Source organism: Lemur catta, chromosome 11, assembly GCF_020740605.2.
Source record: "Lemur catta isolate mLemCat1 chromosome 11, mLemCat1.pri, whole genome shotgun sequence".
Taxonomy (NCBI): domain Eukaryota; kingdom Metazoa; phylum Chordata; class Mammalia; order Primates; family Lemuridae; genus Lemur; species Lemur catta.
In genome coordinates, this window is record NC_059138.1 from 20,711,022 (window position 1) to 20,726,444 (window position 15,423).

General features: G+C 54.4%; 2 protein-coding genes and 1 long non-coding RNA gene across 4 annotated transcripts; 1 reads left to right on the plus strand and 2 right to left on the minus strand.

Moving 5' to 3' along the window:
• The first annotated feature begins 4,974 nt into the window (after positions 1-4,974).
• On the plus strand, positions 4,975-7,002 carry LOC123647005. The gene is made up of 3 exons (XR_006738108.1): positions 4,975-5,054; positions 5,559-5,621; positions 6,433-7,002. It is a non-coding gene; the product is annotated as an uncharacterized LOC123647005 (long non-coding RNA).
• ATP6V1FNB (ATP6V1F neighbor) lies at positions 5,770-7,847 on the minus strand. 2 transcript variants are annotated; one of them, XM_045564177.1, is made up of 2 exons: positions 7,214-7,847; positions 5,770-5,953 (listed from the first exon to the last, which is right to left on the minus strand). In XM_045564177.1, the coding sequence occupies exons 1-2, from the start codon at positions 7,632-7,634 to the stop codon at positions 5,844-5,846; spliced, it is 531 nt and encodes a 176-aa protein (XP_045420133.1). In that variant the 5' UTR covers positions 7,635-7,847; the 3' UTR covers positions 5,770-5,843. The 2 variants fall into 2 exon arrangements, with proteins under 2 accessions (XP_045420133.1, XP_045420132.1); XM_045564176.1 differs by lacking the exon at positions 5,770-5,953 and adding an exon at positions 6,097-6,361.
• Positions 7,848-8,187: 340 nt separating this feature from the next.
• ATP6V1F (ATPase H+ transporting V1 subunit F) lies at positions 8,188-10,425 on the minus strand. The gene is made up of 2 exons (XM_045564183.1): positions 10,174-10,425; positions 8,188-8,676 (listed from the first exon to the last, which is right to left on the minus strand). The coding sequence occupies exons 1-2, from the start codon at positions 10,329-10,331 to the stop codon at positions 8,475-8,477; spliced, it is 360 nt and encodes a 119-aa protein (XP_045420139.1). The 5' UTR covers positions 10,332-10,425; the 3' UTR covers positions 8,188-8,474.
• Between the last annotated feature and the right edge of the window lie 4,998 nt (positions 10,426-15,423).

Here is a 15,423-nt window from a genome sequence, read left to right on the forward strand (position 1 = left end):
CTTATGTGTAAAATGCAGATAATAGTGACACGTGTCTCGTATGTTTGGAGGAATAAACAGTAACCCATGGACAGCACTCAGCAGGTGGACTTGTATGCATGCGTCCATATGCGTATGTCAGACATTACTCAGTGGGGATTGCAGACAGGCACGCGCACACGCCCCTCTCTCGGGGTCACATGCCTCGCTCCACACTGCCACCCCATGGCCACGAAACCAGTGTTAGTCAGGCCAGAGTCAGGCTTGGCTGCAGCCCAGGCCCAGGCTCAGGTGTCAGGCGCTGCATTAGTGAGATCAGAGCCTTCAACCTCCTCCACCTGGTCCTGGGCTCTGCGTCCTCCACCTCCCTCCAGGCCCCCATGGCGCAGGCAGCCATGCCTGGGGGCTTGGGGCTCCCTTGCAACCCCAGGCAGGCCTTGGCTCTCTGCCAGCACCTCTTCCGGCGCCCTGCAGGCCTGGGCCGGCTCTGGGCTGCACTTCGGAAGGTGAGAGAGGGGCACTTTCTCGGAAGGGGAGGAGACAGCAGGTGAGGGTCTGACTCCACCTCGGCCCCCAGGTGCAAGAGGCTGGGGGCTGCCCCTCGGGGCTGGAGCTGCCCAACGTGTTGCTGGAGATGGAGCGGAGCCAGCAGGCCCAGGAGCAGGTAGGGGCTGGCCAGGGGATGTGACAGCGGCCAGGGTGGGTGTCCCCTCATGCCCTGACGCTCCATTTTCCTGCAGCTCCTGTGGGACTTGGAGCTGCTGACGGGGGCGGGGCTGCACCTCTTCTGGCCCCCACCTCGGGCCCAGTTCTGCCGTCTGCGGGGCCAGGCCCGGCGTGCCTGTGCGTGGAGTAGCAGGGGTGGGGATTCAGAGCAGCCGGTGAGTGGGTGACCAGGGGCACAGCAGGCGGGGGTAGGCAGAGGGTCCCGGGACACTGGGGCCCTGCAGGGGTGAGGGCAGGTGGGAGGAGCGAGGAGCAGGGGCCTTGGAGATAGGTCAACTCCCTGCTCTGACGCTCCCTGTGGACTGTGAGCCTCCCTTTCTTCAGCTATAAATTGTGGACGGTAATAGATCTTTCCCCAAGGACTGCTGGGAGGACCAGTGAACTCATCCCAGTAAAGGGCTGGACACCGTACATGTCCGTTCTGGGCAGGCTGTTCTCATCATTCCACAGTTAACAACTGTCTTGATCAAATCAACTGTGTGGCAACACCTGGAAGCCTTTCGGGGTGGCTGCAGCATGGGAGGAGAGAGGCCTGGCAGGGCCCCAGAGGGCAGGGCACCTATGCCAGGAAGGGAGATGCTGTGTGGTGACTGGGCCCCGAGCAGAGCTGGGAACTGGGAATGTGTGTCCCAATCCCAGCTCCGCCCCAACTGCCAGACTCACTTTGGGCAGGTTAGTAGCCCTCTCTGGGCCACGGCATCCCCTGCTGTAGCAGGAGGGGGCATTCGTGGCCACCATGAAGGCAGGGACCAGCCAACATCCTTGGGCAGAACTGCTGTCTTACCTGATGGCTCCACCCGGCAGGAGGGAGCTGTTTCCAAGCTCCTTCACGTGGAGGGAAGAGGGTCATACGAGGGCACAAATACCAAGAGGCATGGCTGACCACACTGGGCAATGGTGCCCTGTGGACTTGGGCACCCCCAACCCTTCCAGAGTTCCAGGCTGCACCCTTCACCCCAGGCTGAGGACTCGCTGAGCCAGAACCATGAGCTCCCGGAGGGGTGAGTCTTTCTTCCAGGGAGTCCTGCCATCCCTCTGTGTGGCCAAAGTGGCCAAGAGTTGAGGACTTTCCCCATCACCTCCTGAAGTCCTGTCTGGTGCCCCCTGCTCATGCCTCTGGCTCCTCCTAGGCTGTCAGTTGTACCCATAGTTGCCTCAGAGCCCCTGGCAAGGGAGACCCCTGAATTCCGGCTCCTAGGATCCAGTGATGGGGGCAGGGGCTGGGGGCAGCCACTGGGGACTCAGAGTTTGGGCACTGGGGTGGTCAAGGCTCAGCAGGCTGGGGTGCTAGGGAGACTGGCAGGCGGGTGCCCTCCCCCCTCCAGAGCCCTGGGCCGCTAGAAGTGCTGCTGAGGCAGCCCTTGAACTCCCACAGAGGGCAGGTGGTGGACCCGTCGTCAGCCCCGGATCTGGGTGAAGCCAAGAGCGATGTGGACCAAAGCCGGGGGAGCCCTGGCAGGCCTGCAGAGCCCACACCTGGTATGTTGGTTGATGAGACGGGACAGGAGGGGCAGCCAGGAGAGGAGGGAGCCCCTGGCACTGGGGCAGCCAGACCACATGGGATGAGACAGGAAGACCTCACCTCAAGTCCAAGGACTTCAGACCTTCTTAACACATTCTTCATCTCACAGTTTTTTATTGAGTTCCAGGGGCACCTGGAGATGGCAAGCAGGTTGTATTCTGTGTGCCAGTTCCACCTAGTTGGTCCCAGCTGTCTCAGGCACTATGTCCAGCAGGACACTCAACTGGGGCTCAGGGGAGAGATTCCAGGAATGACCATCACTGGCAACTCCAGGCCACCAATTACCACCCTTGAGCCAGGCACTGGGGATACACAGAGGGCAAGAGAGACCCGGTCCCTGCCTTCAGGTCACAGCCTGGTGAGAAAACATGACCATCAACAGGCAATTTTAATTCAGTGGGATGGATGCTGTGAGCCTTGGGTCTGTTCACTTAAATGAAACAGACTCTCAAATTATTTGTTAAGTAATAGATCTTGCAAAGCCAGAAGCTTTCAATTGTTCCATCGTGTACATGAGAGAAGAGGAAAGTGCCAATGATTAATTTCTGATTGACAGAGACGTTTTTACAAGTATTTCATCTCTCGAGAAGACAGAGGTATCAATTATAACATTATTACCAGAGAAATACATTCTCTAGTAAGACAACAGATCAGAATTACAGAGGGAGGGGATTGGAGGCTGTTTTCACAGTTCATGGCAATCACTTCTAAAGGCCTGGGAGTCCTAGAAGACTCCTTTGTTCAAGAAACTCTTCAGAAGATAGATTTATGTTCAGAGAGCATACCCACTTTGTCACTGTTACGAATATTCACACATCTGTATATTGCACAAAAGAACAAGATGCAATATTCTTGTGAAAGTTCTCAATTTAAGACCTTATGAAATCAGTTCCTTTTAACTAGTTTTATGGATGCAGAACAACTCTCCTTCCTCCACAGCTGCAGGGGAGCAGCAACACATCAGCTCTTTTTTTAGATTTCTTTTGTTAATTATGAAGACTTGCAGTTTTCAGGCCAGGCTCTGGCCTAAAATTTCATCTCTTGAATTTCATTTGATTTTGCTGTTAGAAACAAAGAAAAGGCTAAGGAAGATTTTCCTTAATAACAGTAAAAAGTAAGGCACATACAGTGGGCCTGACGGGCACACCAGGACAAAGTGGGGGTGTCCCTACACTGAGGGACTTATGAGCCCCATACATGGGCCCTTCCCACTCCCAGGCCTCCTGTGGGTCTTGAGGAAGAGGCTGTGCAGGTCCCTCTGGGTGTCTGCCTTGGCTGGGGGTGCAGGAGATGCAGTCTGCTGTTGGCAGGCACACCTGACAAGCAGGCCAGCTGTGCCAACAAAGGTGGAACGATGAACCATGACAGCCTTGAAGTTCAAACAGTGCCCTCAGGGCACCCCCAGCCATGCCCTGGGGACTCCGTAGGCTTCTTGGCTCCCGTTCAGGTGGGACGTGTGTGAGGGCTGGGGCCTGAGCAGAGGGCTCCCAACACTCGTCTTTCTCCCTCAGGTTCCTCGCAAGAGCTGAGCCCCATTACCAGCAGGAGCTTTGGCGAGCCAAGAAGCTCAGAGTTCAAGGTCCCGGCAAGGGCCCTCTCAAGTTGGAGGTGGCAGGGGTGGGCTGTCTGGGAGAAGGCTGCTGGGCGAGGTGGGGCTGCCTTCTCCCGCCAGGGGGAGGAAGCACCTTCCACACCACACACAATGGGCTTAACAAATTCAGGAATTGGGCAAGGGCCAGCCCCTGGGGCCTACAGGTTCCCCAGGGGAGTGGCCCTGGTGAGTATTCCCTCACAAGCCTGGGCCCAAAGTGCTCTTCCTTCCCTGGCCCAGAGGGAAGAGGGGAGCCACACGGAGCCTGCGACCCAGAGGCCCCATCAACTGCTGTCTGGGAGTCCACAGGGGAGAGAGCTTACTCCGGGAGCCCCAGAGCCCTCTGGCCTGCCTTCCTGGGACCTGCCAGCACCCCAAGATCCCCCTGAGGGGCTGGGCTCAAGCCTGGGCCAGGAGAGAGTGAAACTTCACAAACTGCCAGGGAGGGACACTCCTCAGAGTCAAGGAGGGGCAGACCCTGATGGTCAGAGCAGGGATGCAGCCCAGCGTGAGGATAAAGAGGCTGCTCCAAGTCAAAGAGAAAACAGGCCTAAGTGCCAGAGAAAGGCGAGTCCTCAGAGTCAGGGAATGCAAATCCTTCGGTCTGCCGCGGAAGGCAGGATCCCGCAAGCCTGGGAGGTGGCTCAGGGAGAGGCGACTGTACAGCCCCTGGAGGAAGGCGGCCCCCCGGGTCATCCGAGGGATTTCAGCGGGTCCCTGGGAGAGCAGCTCCCGCAGCCTGGGGAAAGGAACAGCCCAGGCCCCGGGGGAAGGAGCACCCGGCTGATGCAGGGCAAGACCCAGGGCCAGAGACGAGATTCGGTAAAGCCGGGGACCGCCCAGGAGGGGGCGTGGGTTGCTCTTCTGGGCCCCAGGCCCCCGGCTGGGCGGCGGCTCCCAGGTCCTGGCTCTGTGATGTCCCGGGCCCTACGCCCGGGGGACTACGGGCAGCAGGCGCTCACTGCGGCTCTCCCAAGGCTGGCCCGCGAGTCGCACCCACTGCAGGGCCCGGGGGGAGGCGAGGGCCCGGCGGGGCAGCAGGTGGGCGAGGCGAGGCTTCCGGGCTCCCTCGGGGAGCCGAGGGGCGGCCCAGGGGGACCCGAGTCCTCGAAGGCCGCGTGGCCGGCGCCCGCGGGCGCGATCGCGGCGCAGCAGGCGGCTCTGCAGCGGCTGCTGGAGCTACACGGCGCGGCCAGGCGGCGGCGGCGGCGGGACCGCGAGCAGCAGCGGCTCCGGGTGCGTCCCTGCGCCGGGATCGGGGCTGGGGCCGCCTGCGGCGGGCAGGGCGCCGAGGGGCGGCCGGGGGCTGACTCCCGCCTCCTCAGGTGCTGGAAGGCCTCGGCATCGCCAGAAACCGCCACTGCCGGGTCCACCCCCTGGGGCTCCCGCCCAGCCCGGCTCAGCTCCCGCCACAGGCAAGGCCCCCAGGAGAAGGCGGTGGGGTCCCCAGGACCCTGCCCGGGTCCCTCTGAAGTGCGCGCGACGCGCTCGCGCAGTGAGTCCCAGGAGGACGCGGGAGGGCGGGGGCCGGGCCGGGCGGAGGCGCTCAGCGCTGGGCACCGCAGGAGGACGCGGCCGGGCGGCGGCGCGCCCTGCGGGAGCAGCTGGAGCAGGTGCACCTGGAAAGGACCGGGCGGCTGCAGGCCCTCAGGGCCAGGTGAGGGGCGGGTGGGAGGGGGTGGGTGATGGGAGGGGCCCCCTGTCCTTGGGACCTGGGATGACAGGCCACTCTCTTCCCAGGAACACCCAGAACTTCCAGGAGCTACTGTGGCCCCCTGGCGCCGAGGAGCCTGCGTCTGGAAGGTAGCGCTTGCCCCACTCGGGTCATTGCTGGGCCCTCAAAGGAGGCCGAGGTTAAGGATAAAGCAAGAAGGCAACCTGTGGGTCACAGGTAGTTTCAGAAAGGCCTGAACGCAGCCCCAGGGCCTGGGAGAGCAGAGAAGCACAGACACACACAGCAGCTTTGCCCCAACAGGAGTCCTGTTATTTCTCCTTCCTCTCCCAAGCCCACCACCTGGGCCAAGGTCAGAGGGCCAGGTCCCTGGAGTCGAGCAGTGCAAAGGCCCCGTTCTTTCGGAAGAACGAGTCAATGCGGCACATCTTGCAGGAGACCAGTTCTTGCTTCACTGAGGGACCTGGAAAAGATGTCAGACACCAGGAATGGGCTCCTGGGGAAGGGACACACAGAGAACAGAGCATGGGACCCTGTGTGTCTGCATAGCCCTAGGAATCTGCCCGTGTTGTAGCCACTTTGTAGGAAGAAATAAAAAGCACTTCTGAGGCATGAGGGCTGTGGGAGAATACGGGCGGTTGGCTGGATGCCTGGCTACAGCAGTGACAGCAGAAAGACAGGCAGCTGTCTGCCATCATTACCCATCACCCCTAGCTTCAGGATCCTCTACCAGGCAGTGTGGGGACACCCAGCCCTGCTTGTCACAGGAACACACAGGAGAGATGGGGCTTCCTTCTACCTTCTGCTGCCCTTCTGGGGCTTGCCTCCTGCTTTTGCTAGAAAGGTGCTCCCGACTTCTCCCTCAGGGTCCCTGGGGAAATGAGGGAATTTTGGGGGCAAAATCTTGATCCCACCCTCCAACTATCCACCTTTTCCACACAGGCACTCAGGCAGCTGGAGTTCACTGGAAATTCAGGAGCACACATAGGAAAGGGACATGCAGCATGGCCCAGCAAGCTGGCAACACTTGCTGGCATATTCCTTTTCCACACATCTGCTCTTCATCTCTAACTACTCCACTGCCGAGGCTGCTTTCCCTCCCTGCTGAAGGCCTGGACTCAGCCAGATGGACAGCCTTCCCACCAGCACCATCCCCTGCTTGCCTCCTCTCCTGACATTTGCCAGCAACTTGAGCTCCCCAGGTGAGCTGGCCCAATCTCAGGCCTTTAAATAGGACTCATATCCTAATGACCTCCGAATGTGCACCTTCAGCTCTGACCTGCTCCTGAGGGCCGGACTTGCAGTCGCCTTTCGGCACCTCAAGCTTAACATAGCTGATGTGGACCTGTTTACATGCACCCTCCAGCCCTGTCCTATTCCAGTCTACCCTGAAAAAGCCATTGCTTACAGGGCAGTCAGGGTGACTTTTTAAAAAAGTAAATCAGTGTCACTCTTAAAGGCTGCTTAAAACCCTCCACTGTCTTCCTTGGCATGGAATAAAATCCAGACTCCTCCTTCTTGTCACTTGGCTCAGCCTTTAGGTGCTCAGAAAGGCCTTTCCTGACAACCCAACCTAAAGAAGCACATGCCCCAGCCTCCCTGCCCACTGTCACTCTCTAGTTCCGTGGAACCTGTCCCTCTCTTGGACATTTCCTTGATCTAATGGTTATGGTCTGGGCTCTCCACTCTGTGAGGAGGCCAATTTCCAGGAGTCGGGGCTCACCTAGCTGCCAGCCATATGTGAAGTTGGTGGTGATGGGGAAGAGGTAGCGTGTCTCCGGCATGTCCAGTTTTCGGGTGTTAAGGTAGTGGTAGCGCCCCTGGAGGTCGTGGGAGATGCCTTCATACAGCAGGGCCCGGGTAGTAGGCAGGACTGGGTACATTTCTGACTGAAAAGGAGCCTCCAGGACAGGGCTGGGGGCCTTGGAAGGGACTGCTTGCGGGGCAGGTGTGGGTGAGCGTGGGGCTTTGGGGTACAGGGTGGGCAGCTTGAGGGGCAGGCGGGCTGCAGCCTTAGCCTTCTGCTTGGCCTTCACCATCGACCCATGCTTGCGGTGCCATTCACAGCGCACCATCTTCTCCCTCAGATATTCCTCCTTCCAGAAGTTTTGCCGCAGTGTGTCCATGTTAAGCTGCCTCAACATGGTGGCAAGGGAAGGAGTGGTACCCCGGTGGCTGCAGCTGAGGGCTCAGCACAGCAAGCAGAGTGCTTCAGACAGTGGGGTGGCTGCCTTGGGACAGTCACCTGGCAACCAAGCCTCACCTCACACAGGGCCAGGTTCTACTTGCCATGCCCTTAGCAGACCTCATGTGCCTCGCTTCCTGAGGCAGCCTGGGGCCAGGGCCCACTAGCTAAGAGCCTGGTCCCAAACCTCTTGCAGGACCCAGGGAGGATCTAGTACTTTTCAGGTTTCCTGTGTTTCCTACTTCTGTCCCTTGGGTCAGGCCCCATCCCAGCCCAATGCAGACTGAGGTGGGGAACCCGGGGGCTGGACTCAAGCTTCCTCCCATCCCTCCACTGCAGAGCTGGTCTTCTTTGATCCACAGGAACAGTCCCCGAGTTACAGTCTCCTGGAACAATCTTCCTGGTCCAACTCTCTAAGCCTGGGTCTTTGGCAGAACCTTTTCCATCCTTGCCAATCTAATCTCCCCCAACAGCCTCATCCCACACAAGTCCTTCCCAGCACCCAGTCTCAGTTTGGAGAGAAGAAAGAATATTACTTTAATTTAACATTGACAATGACACTGTGTAACAGCACAGGGAAGAGGCAGTGGAGAGAGATGGTCAGGCTTCCTGTTCCCTCATCAGCCTTGATTTTAATGGCAGAGCCCCAGCAACCTAGAAGTGCCTCACCTAGCCTCTCAATGGAGTGGGAAGGGGCAGGGAATTGGAAATCAGAGGCTCAAAACTTAAAGGAGGGCTGATGGCAAGCCTAGGAGAAGCCTGGAAATGACGGAGGGGCTGAAGGGCTGTGGGGAGTCCCCTAGCGCAGGTCTTCAGCCGTGAACATGCCCCTGGCCCTGCGCAGGATGGAGTCCTTGGCGGCATCATAGGGGTGCTCCTTGGATGGGATCTCCAGGACAGCTGGAATGGAGCGCTGGTGGGCGTCGAGGGCGTGTCGTACCATCTCTGCAATGTACTGGTTGATGAGGATGATGCCGATGTCATCCCGGTTTAGAAATTGCCTGTGGAGAGAGGGGAGAAGGGAGTCCAGTTCACTCCTGAAGTCCCAGCTACTCAGGAGGCTGAGGCCGGAGGATCACTTGAGCCCAGGAGTTCGAGGTTGCGGTGAGCTATGATCACATTACCGCACTCTAGCTGGCGCAACAGAGTGAGACCCTCTCTCAAAAAAACCCCAAAAAACCCAAACCAAAAAAAATCTATTTACTGAGCCAAGTGTAGTCCTAGCTACTTGGGAGACTGAGGCTGGAGGATTGCTTGAGGCCAGGAGTTCCAGGCCACAGTGTGCTATGATTGTACCTGTGAATAGCCACTGTACTCCAGCCTGGGCAACACAGAAAAAAAAAAAAACTATTTACTAAGCACCTACCCCATGCCAGGCATTAGGGTAGGCTACACTTGATAATCTCCGAGGTCCCGTTTGATTGGAAAACTGTAAAATTTTTGAAGTAAAATTTGTGTTTCTCCCACGACAACTTGGGTCACTTTACCAGACAGTTTAGAGATCAGCAGATAACAGCCTCCCAGGTCAGGGCCTATCATACCTCAGGCAGCAGGAACTAGTTTCAGCCGGCAGCTCTGGGCTGGGCTGTTCAGGGGGAAACAAGTGTTTTATTCCTGAGACTTGGCACAGGGGCCCTACAGAAGAGGTTAAGGAAAGAATAGAAGGCTGGCATACTCAATTCCAGCCACCGGGACACCTTCTGCATTACAGGCATGCCTGCACCCACATTTTGGAGCTATCACCCTTGACCCAGGGCAGAAAGTAACGATTTGAAGTGCAAGGTCTTAGCAGAAGGCCAGACACAGTGCTGATGTTTTGCCTACAGCGCTGAAGATGAAAAGGAAATTCCAAGGCGGGCTGAGGAGAGCAGCACAGAGTGTGCACCTGGTTTAAGAGAGGCAGAAAGGGTTGGGACTGAGTTCTAATCCTAGCTCTGCCTCTCCCGAATGGTGTGACTTTGGGTACGTGCCTTAACCTCTCTGAGCTTTAGTTTTCTCACCTGTAAGTGGGAAAAATAACCCCTACCTTACAGGACGGTTGTGAGCCTCTGAAGGAGATAACAACACAAGAAAGCCCGAGCCCACCGGCGCTAATCGAGTGTGCGGTTCCGTTAGGGCGCACCTGGCAAAAGAGCTCTACGTAGGGAACCCCTGAAGAGGCACTGAGGCTGGCCAACGTCGAGGACTGCGCACTCTGGGCGTCCAGCTATGGGCAGGGACAGGTTGGGCTGAGGGGTGACGCTTGTCAGGAGCTCTGTTCCCCTTTACTGACACACGATCATGTGAGGGGGCAGCTCGTGAACCTGACACAGCCCTGGTCCCACCAAACCCCAAAAGGGAACGTGGGGCTTCTGTTCCGGAAGGGCAGACTGACTTCCAGGACCGCCCCCAGCCCCCCGTCGGCGTCTGACACCTCGGTCCCAAGGCCGCCTCCGCCCTCTCCCCGCGCTCCCACCAGGCAGCAGAAGGGCCAGTCCAGGCCTCCCGGGCTTCCGTACCGGAAAGTGTCTTCGATTTCATTGATGGTTGTATCCTTCTCCACCACCAGGAAATTAGGGTGGCGGTTCTTGTTAAGCTCCCCTATGCCGCCCAGCAGGAAACCAGTCACCGTGTCCTCGTCTCCGATCACCGCGATTAGCTTCCCCCTCCCCGCCATTCCCGCAGCCAGGCACAGCGCACCCCTAGATCCACGAAGTCAGCAAGGCCCCGCCCCGTAGCGCACCGCCTAGTGGACCCCGCCCCACCTTTTGAGCATGCGCAGCTAATCCCACTGCCCCCGGGACATGCGCATTAACAGCGAGGGGGCGTTAATCTGAATACGCCTGCGCCATAAACAGAGGCCGGAACCAGGAGCTACGATTCCCAGAAGGCTGTGCGGCACCATGGCGTCTCCCTGGTGTTCGTTTGTTCATTCATTTCATCGTTGGTTCATTCCTTCAGCAAACGTTTGAACCTGGTGCTGCTAGACGCGGAGGCCCCAGAGAAGAAAAGACGCAGTTTCTGCTCTCAAGGGCAAGGTCCAGGTCTGTACTGTATATGTATGTGTGTAACCATGACACCGAAAGGGTGAATGACCCAAAGGACAGATTTCACACACAAGCCATGTGGGAGCAACAGGCTGGTTTATTCATCTGGGTGCGAGTGGGCTGAGTCCGAAACGAGTCAGCACAGAAGGGGGTTTAGTGAGGGTTTTTATATACGGGGATAGCCGACCCCCTCCCACCTGCCCTGTTCAGTTCTTTGTTTCTGAGCCAAACTGGCAGATGAAGAATTGCTTCCTGCTACATGCAGTTCCCGTGCGGCAGAGGACGGTGGGCAGAACAGCTGTTTGTAGTAAATTCTTCAAACAACCAACTCCTACAACCCCTTTGCTCCAGTCACATCCATCCTTCTGCCCTGGCGGTGTCCTTATCAGGAGAGCTAGGGAGGGATAGCCTTGGTCTCTATCAGGGAGGGAGGGGAAAGGAATGCTGGCTGCAGCTGTCTGTTAGATCTACAAAGTCTGGGGACTCCTCAGACCCCTGCGGCTATTGTTTTACAAGCCTAAGTTTTGCATTAACCACATTCTGTCCTATACATACTTTTCGGGTTCTCACCTGGAACCTAACATTCCACACTTTTTATTTTATATGTATATATATGAAAAGGGTAAGGTGTGGGAAAAGGGTAAAATTTAGAAAGATTGGGAAGTGGGCGTCGTTGCCTTTCTGAGTGCTTTGTTTTTCTGTTCCTAGAGATTTGGTCATCTTTGAAATGCAGTCAGGCCCATTGCAGGGGATGTGTGTGATCTTTGCCCCTGAGATTTGGTTTTAGGCAGGAAACAAAGGCCTGAAATTCATCCCCCTGCAATCTCTCCAGGAGCTTTTCTGGAACACCGTGAGGCTGTAAAACAAATTCTAAAAGCTGTGAGCTGGGGAAATGTAAAGAGAAAGATTTACATTCCTTTGTTGGGCTGTTTTGTTTGTGAAAACAGAGTCCTAGCAGGTTGCCTGCTAGTTTGGGAGAGAGATAGTAAAGAATAGGGAGAGTTCAGAATTGATTTTTAGCTGTCATGAGAAAATTGGGAGATTCAAGGCAGCCCTAACATTACCCCCTTTTTGTTGTTAAGTTATTATGTAAAATGAACTCAGAAGTAGGGAAAACAGGCAGAGATCTTTCTTCTATAGCTTCTTCGAGCTGAGGAGGGATGTAGAGATCTTCTTATGGCATTCATTTATTAAAAGGGGAGGGAGTTGAAAACGGACGGTCTTGAAGTTAGAATAGAGGCAGGTTGGGGTTTTACTGGAGAGAAATTGTTAGGGCCTGAATTTTACTAGATAGTGGAGAATGCAGGGTTTGAAAATGAGAGTTGAAAGTAGAGCCACTAGGGGCCTTAGGTAAGAGTTTAAGATCATGCATGGTGAGGAGAGCTCATAATTTGAAAAGGTAGAGAGGTTTCTTGGATTATAGGCAGAGATGTCATAGAACGCCCATAGTGGGAGGATGGAAAGAAAGTAAGGTTATTATTATTAGGATTTCCAGCATAGGCAAAGGACTGACCGGCCTGTTATGTAACTTGGCCTTTGGAGGTGTTTATAGAGTGACACGAAAAGTATAAAGAGGAGGCAAAGCACGGTAAGGAGTTATATATCCCACAGCATGTTATCAGAGCCTGGTAGCCATGATGGGTTGGACTTTCAGGGAACTAGCCATGGGTGGAAGCAGGTTCTGGAGGGCCTGCAGGTTTGAGTCCTGAGAGATGACTCTCAGATGGGATTTCCAGAAGGTTAGCTGTAGTGGTGGAAGCAGTAAGAGGATAATTTAAAAGGTTGAAGGAGGTTTAATTTGTTCTGGGAAATCCTTGAGTAAAATCTAATCTCTAGGCTCTAAGTGCTGCGGTCCCTTTAAGAAGCAGTTCAGTGAGTTTTACTGCTAGCAGGTAGGCACCAGGTGGGGGTGGTGGAGAAAGACAAGGGAACCCAATCGAACTTACTAATTTTTATCTCCTGAAATCAGTTTTTACAATTTTATACACCTGTCTCTTTTGTAATAGCTCTTAGGCCTAGAGAGGATAAATAAGGTTGGGCCAGGTGGAATTTAAATCCTGGAGATAACCCTATTATTTATTTAATACTACTTCAGTGGCTTTGGAAAGCAAAACAAGAGAATAATGTTTTAAATAAAAAGTCATAAAACTTTTAGTTTTTTCCATGACATTTTCCAAAGAAGCAAATCTTGGACTGTAGTTGATTATAATCTGTTGTTTAAGAAGAATCGGAGCAAAACAACAACCATCCATGAATGGTAAAGATTCCACAATAGTCATGGTTACAGATGTAAAGCAGATTTGGTTATTTTTGTGACACATAATTTAGTATATATAGTTATTATTGATAATATATCAAGGCTTACTAGAACTTTAGGAATTTCACACAGCCTTGGGGAAGATATTTATAAGAGCAACTTAATATTTTAAGAAAATTTTGTTTTATCATATACTAAATTTCTTCTTAAATTCCCTTTATAAACTTTATTCCAACCTGCACGGACCATTTACCAAACATGTCTAAAACTTTGTTTTGTCCTAATTTTTCCATTTTTTAAGTAACCAATCATTTAGAACAAAAAATTCTATACAAGATCTTTTCTTACCAAAAATATATTCCCACACTCATTGCCTCTTTACATTTCTTTCTGTTACTTACAAGTTACTTTCTATTTTGTTTTTAATGAAATATTTGATGTAAGCCAATTAATTAGGACATTCTGTCCTATACATACTTTTCTGGTTCCCACCTAACAGACATGTAGTTAATTACTCAATACGTATTTGTTCAATTATAAAGGCATGAACAAGTTAATGATATCGTCTAGTGAGGTAGAGTCAAGGGAACAGGCAATTACAAAGCCATGTGTTAACTGTTAAAATACAGCACGTGTGCATGATAACTAACCCGTGGGGAGGGGGCCGCATGGCTTCTAAGCTGAGGGCTGAAGGACCAGGAGGATGAAGGGGTTAGAAACAGGACAAGAGAGTGTTCTAGGCAGAGGAACAGCAATATGCAAAGGCTTAGTGACTAGAGAGCATATGGGCCCTCAAGTTAAGTTAAAGAATCTGAAAGTTACCCTGAGGATGAAGTTATTTTGAAGCCACTGAAGGACTTCAAGCAAGAGGGTGCTATCGCCAGACGTGTTTTAGAGTTGTCACTGTGACTATGCTACGTGCAGAGGCAAGACTGAAGGAGGAGAAACCAAACTGGGTGCCACTGTAGTGAGAGATGATGGTGGCCGGAACTCGGGTAGGGATAGTGGGGAATGTGGAGAAGCAGGTAGAGTTGAGAGATATTTAGAGCCAGAATGGATAAAACTGGTTTTTGGATCAGATGTGTTTGGGGAGCCAGGTAGAGAGAGTCCCAGGTGACTCCCAGGTTTCCAGCCTGTGCAGCAGATGGATGGGAGTAACATTCCCGAGAGAGTGAGCTCTGTGAGACAAACGTGAAAGGCGAAAGGGCCACTCTTCTCTCCTCCCTATCAAACCACTGGAGAAAACTAGGCACATCTGAGGCAAGGGGGAGGGAGGGCAGGGTGTTCAGGGACCTGTGAGGGAGGAGTGAGATAGGCTGCTGGGTGAAGGGGTGGGGAGGACCCACAGTATGTGCTGAAGTGCGGGGGATGGGTCTAGGGTGATCAATTGAATGAAATGCTTCATTGCCCTGCTTGGCTAGTCAGTTGCTCATTCATTCACACCTATTATTAGCCTCCCAGGGTCAGGGAGCTCAGTCTGGTAGAAGAATGGTGAATACATGGTTACAGATCAGGGTAGTAAATATAGCCAGAGATGTGCCCCAGGGCAGTATGGGAGCTGGGGACACTGGTCCAGGAGGGGCAGGGAGAAGTCCAGGAAAGCTTCCTGTTGGCTAGGAAGATGAGGGCGGAGAGGCAACGGTGTTTCCGGGCAGAGGCCCAAACCGAAGTGTGGTTGCCTAGGACCCTAGAGGCGACGAAGAGGGGTTGGAGGAGAAGGGTGTGATGGGGAGTGGGTGCGCTGCCTGAATCACATGGGACGGGGGTGGGGATGGCTACTGTCTGAACCTGCGGGCCTTGGAGGCCTCATTAGGGAGAGGAGTCTTTAGCCTGGAACAGGATGGAGCCACAGAGGGCCCTAACTGGAGAGGGGCAGAATAGCTCTAACATGACCCCTTCTAGCGGCAGCATGGAGGGTGCAATGGAGGGGGCTGGCCAGGCCAGAGAGACTAGTTAAGAGGCTGGTGCAGGAGTTTGGAAGGGAGGCCCTGAGCAAGGTCAGTGCTAAAGGTGGGGACAGAGCAGCCAGGTTGGCCCAGGAACTGCCCGGAGGGGAGGTTCCTTGGTTTGTAGGTAGTTCTGCCTGCCTGTTGGTTGAGGAACATTCTTGTTTGAGTCAGCGCTCACTGTTTTAAGGTCTTAATTTGAAAAACATCCTTGAGTTCAGGCTGCACTGAAACTGACCCCCTTCTGGTCCTAGGGCAGTCTTGCAGAACATGGTGTCCACCCCTCTACCATCCACCAACCCTCCAGCTGTCTGAGGACCAATCCCTGAGCCCCCACCCCTGGCTCTTTCAAGCACTCTGCCAACATCCCAGACCCCACCTCCACCCCAGGCCCTTCTACTAGGCCTGGGTCAGTCCTCCAGGGGACAGTCATCCAGCCTCTGGCTCCCCAGGGTCCCATTTAGTGTTAACAGGTCAGAAGGCGGCCAGCCAGAGAGAACACACTCAAAAGAAACAGCC

Coding starts and splice junctions, on each gene's coding strand:
- ATP6V1FNB (XM_045564177.1), bottom strand. CDS start 7,634: ATGTTGAGGCAGCTTAACATGGACACACTGCGGCAAAACTTCTGGAAG. Junction 5,954..7,213: donor CACATATGGCTGGCAGCTAG/GTGAGCCCCGAC, acceptor CATCTTTTCCAG/GTCCCTCAGTGAAGCAAGAA.
- ATP6V1F (XM_045564183.1), bottom strand. CDS start 10,331: ATGGCGGGGAGGGGGAAGCTAATCGCGGTGATCGGAGACGAGGACACG. Junction 8,677..10,173: donor GAAATCGAAGACACTTTCCG/GTACGGAAGCCC, acceptor CTCTCTCCACAG/GCAATTTCTAAACCGGGATG.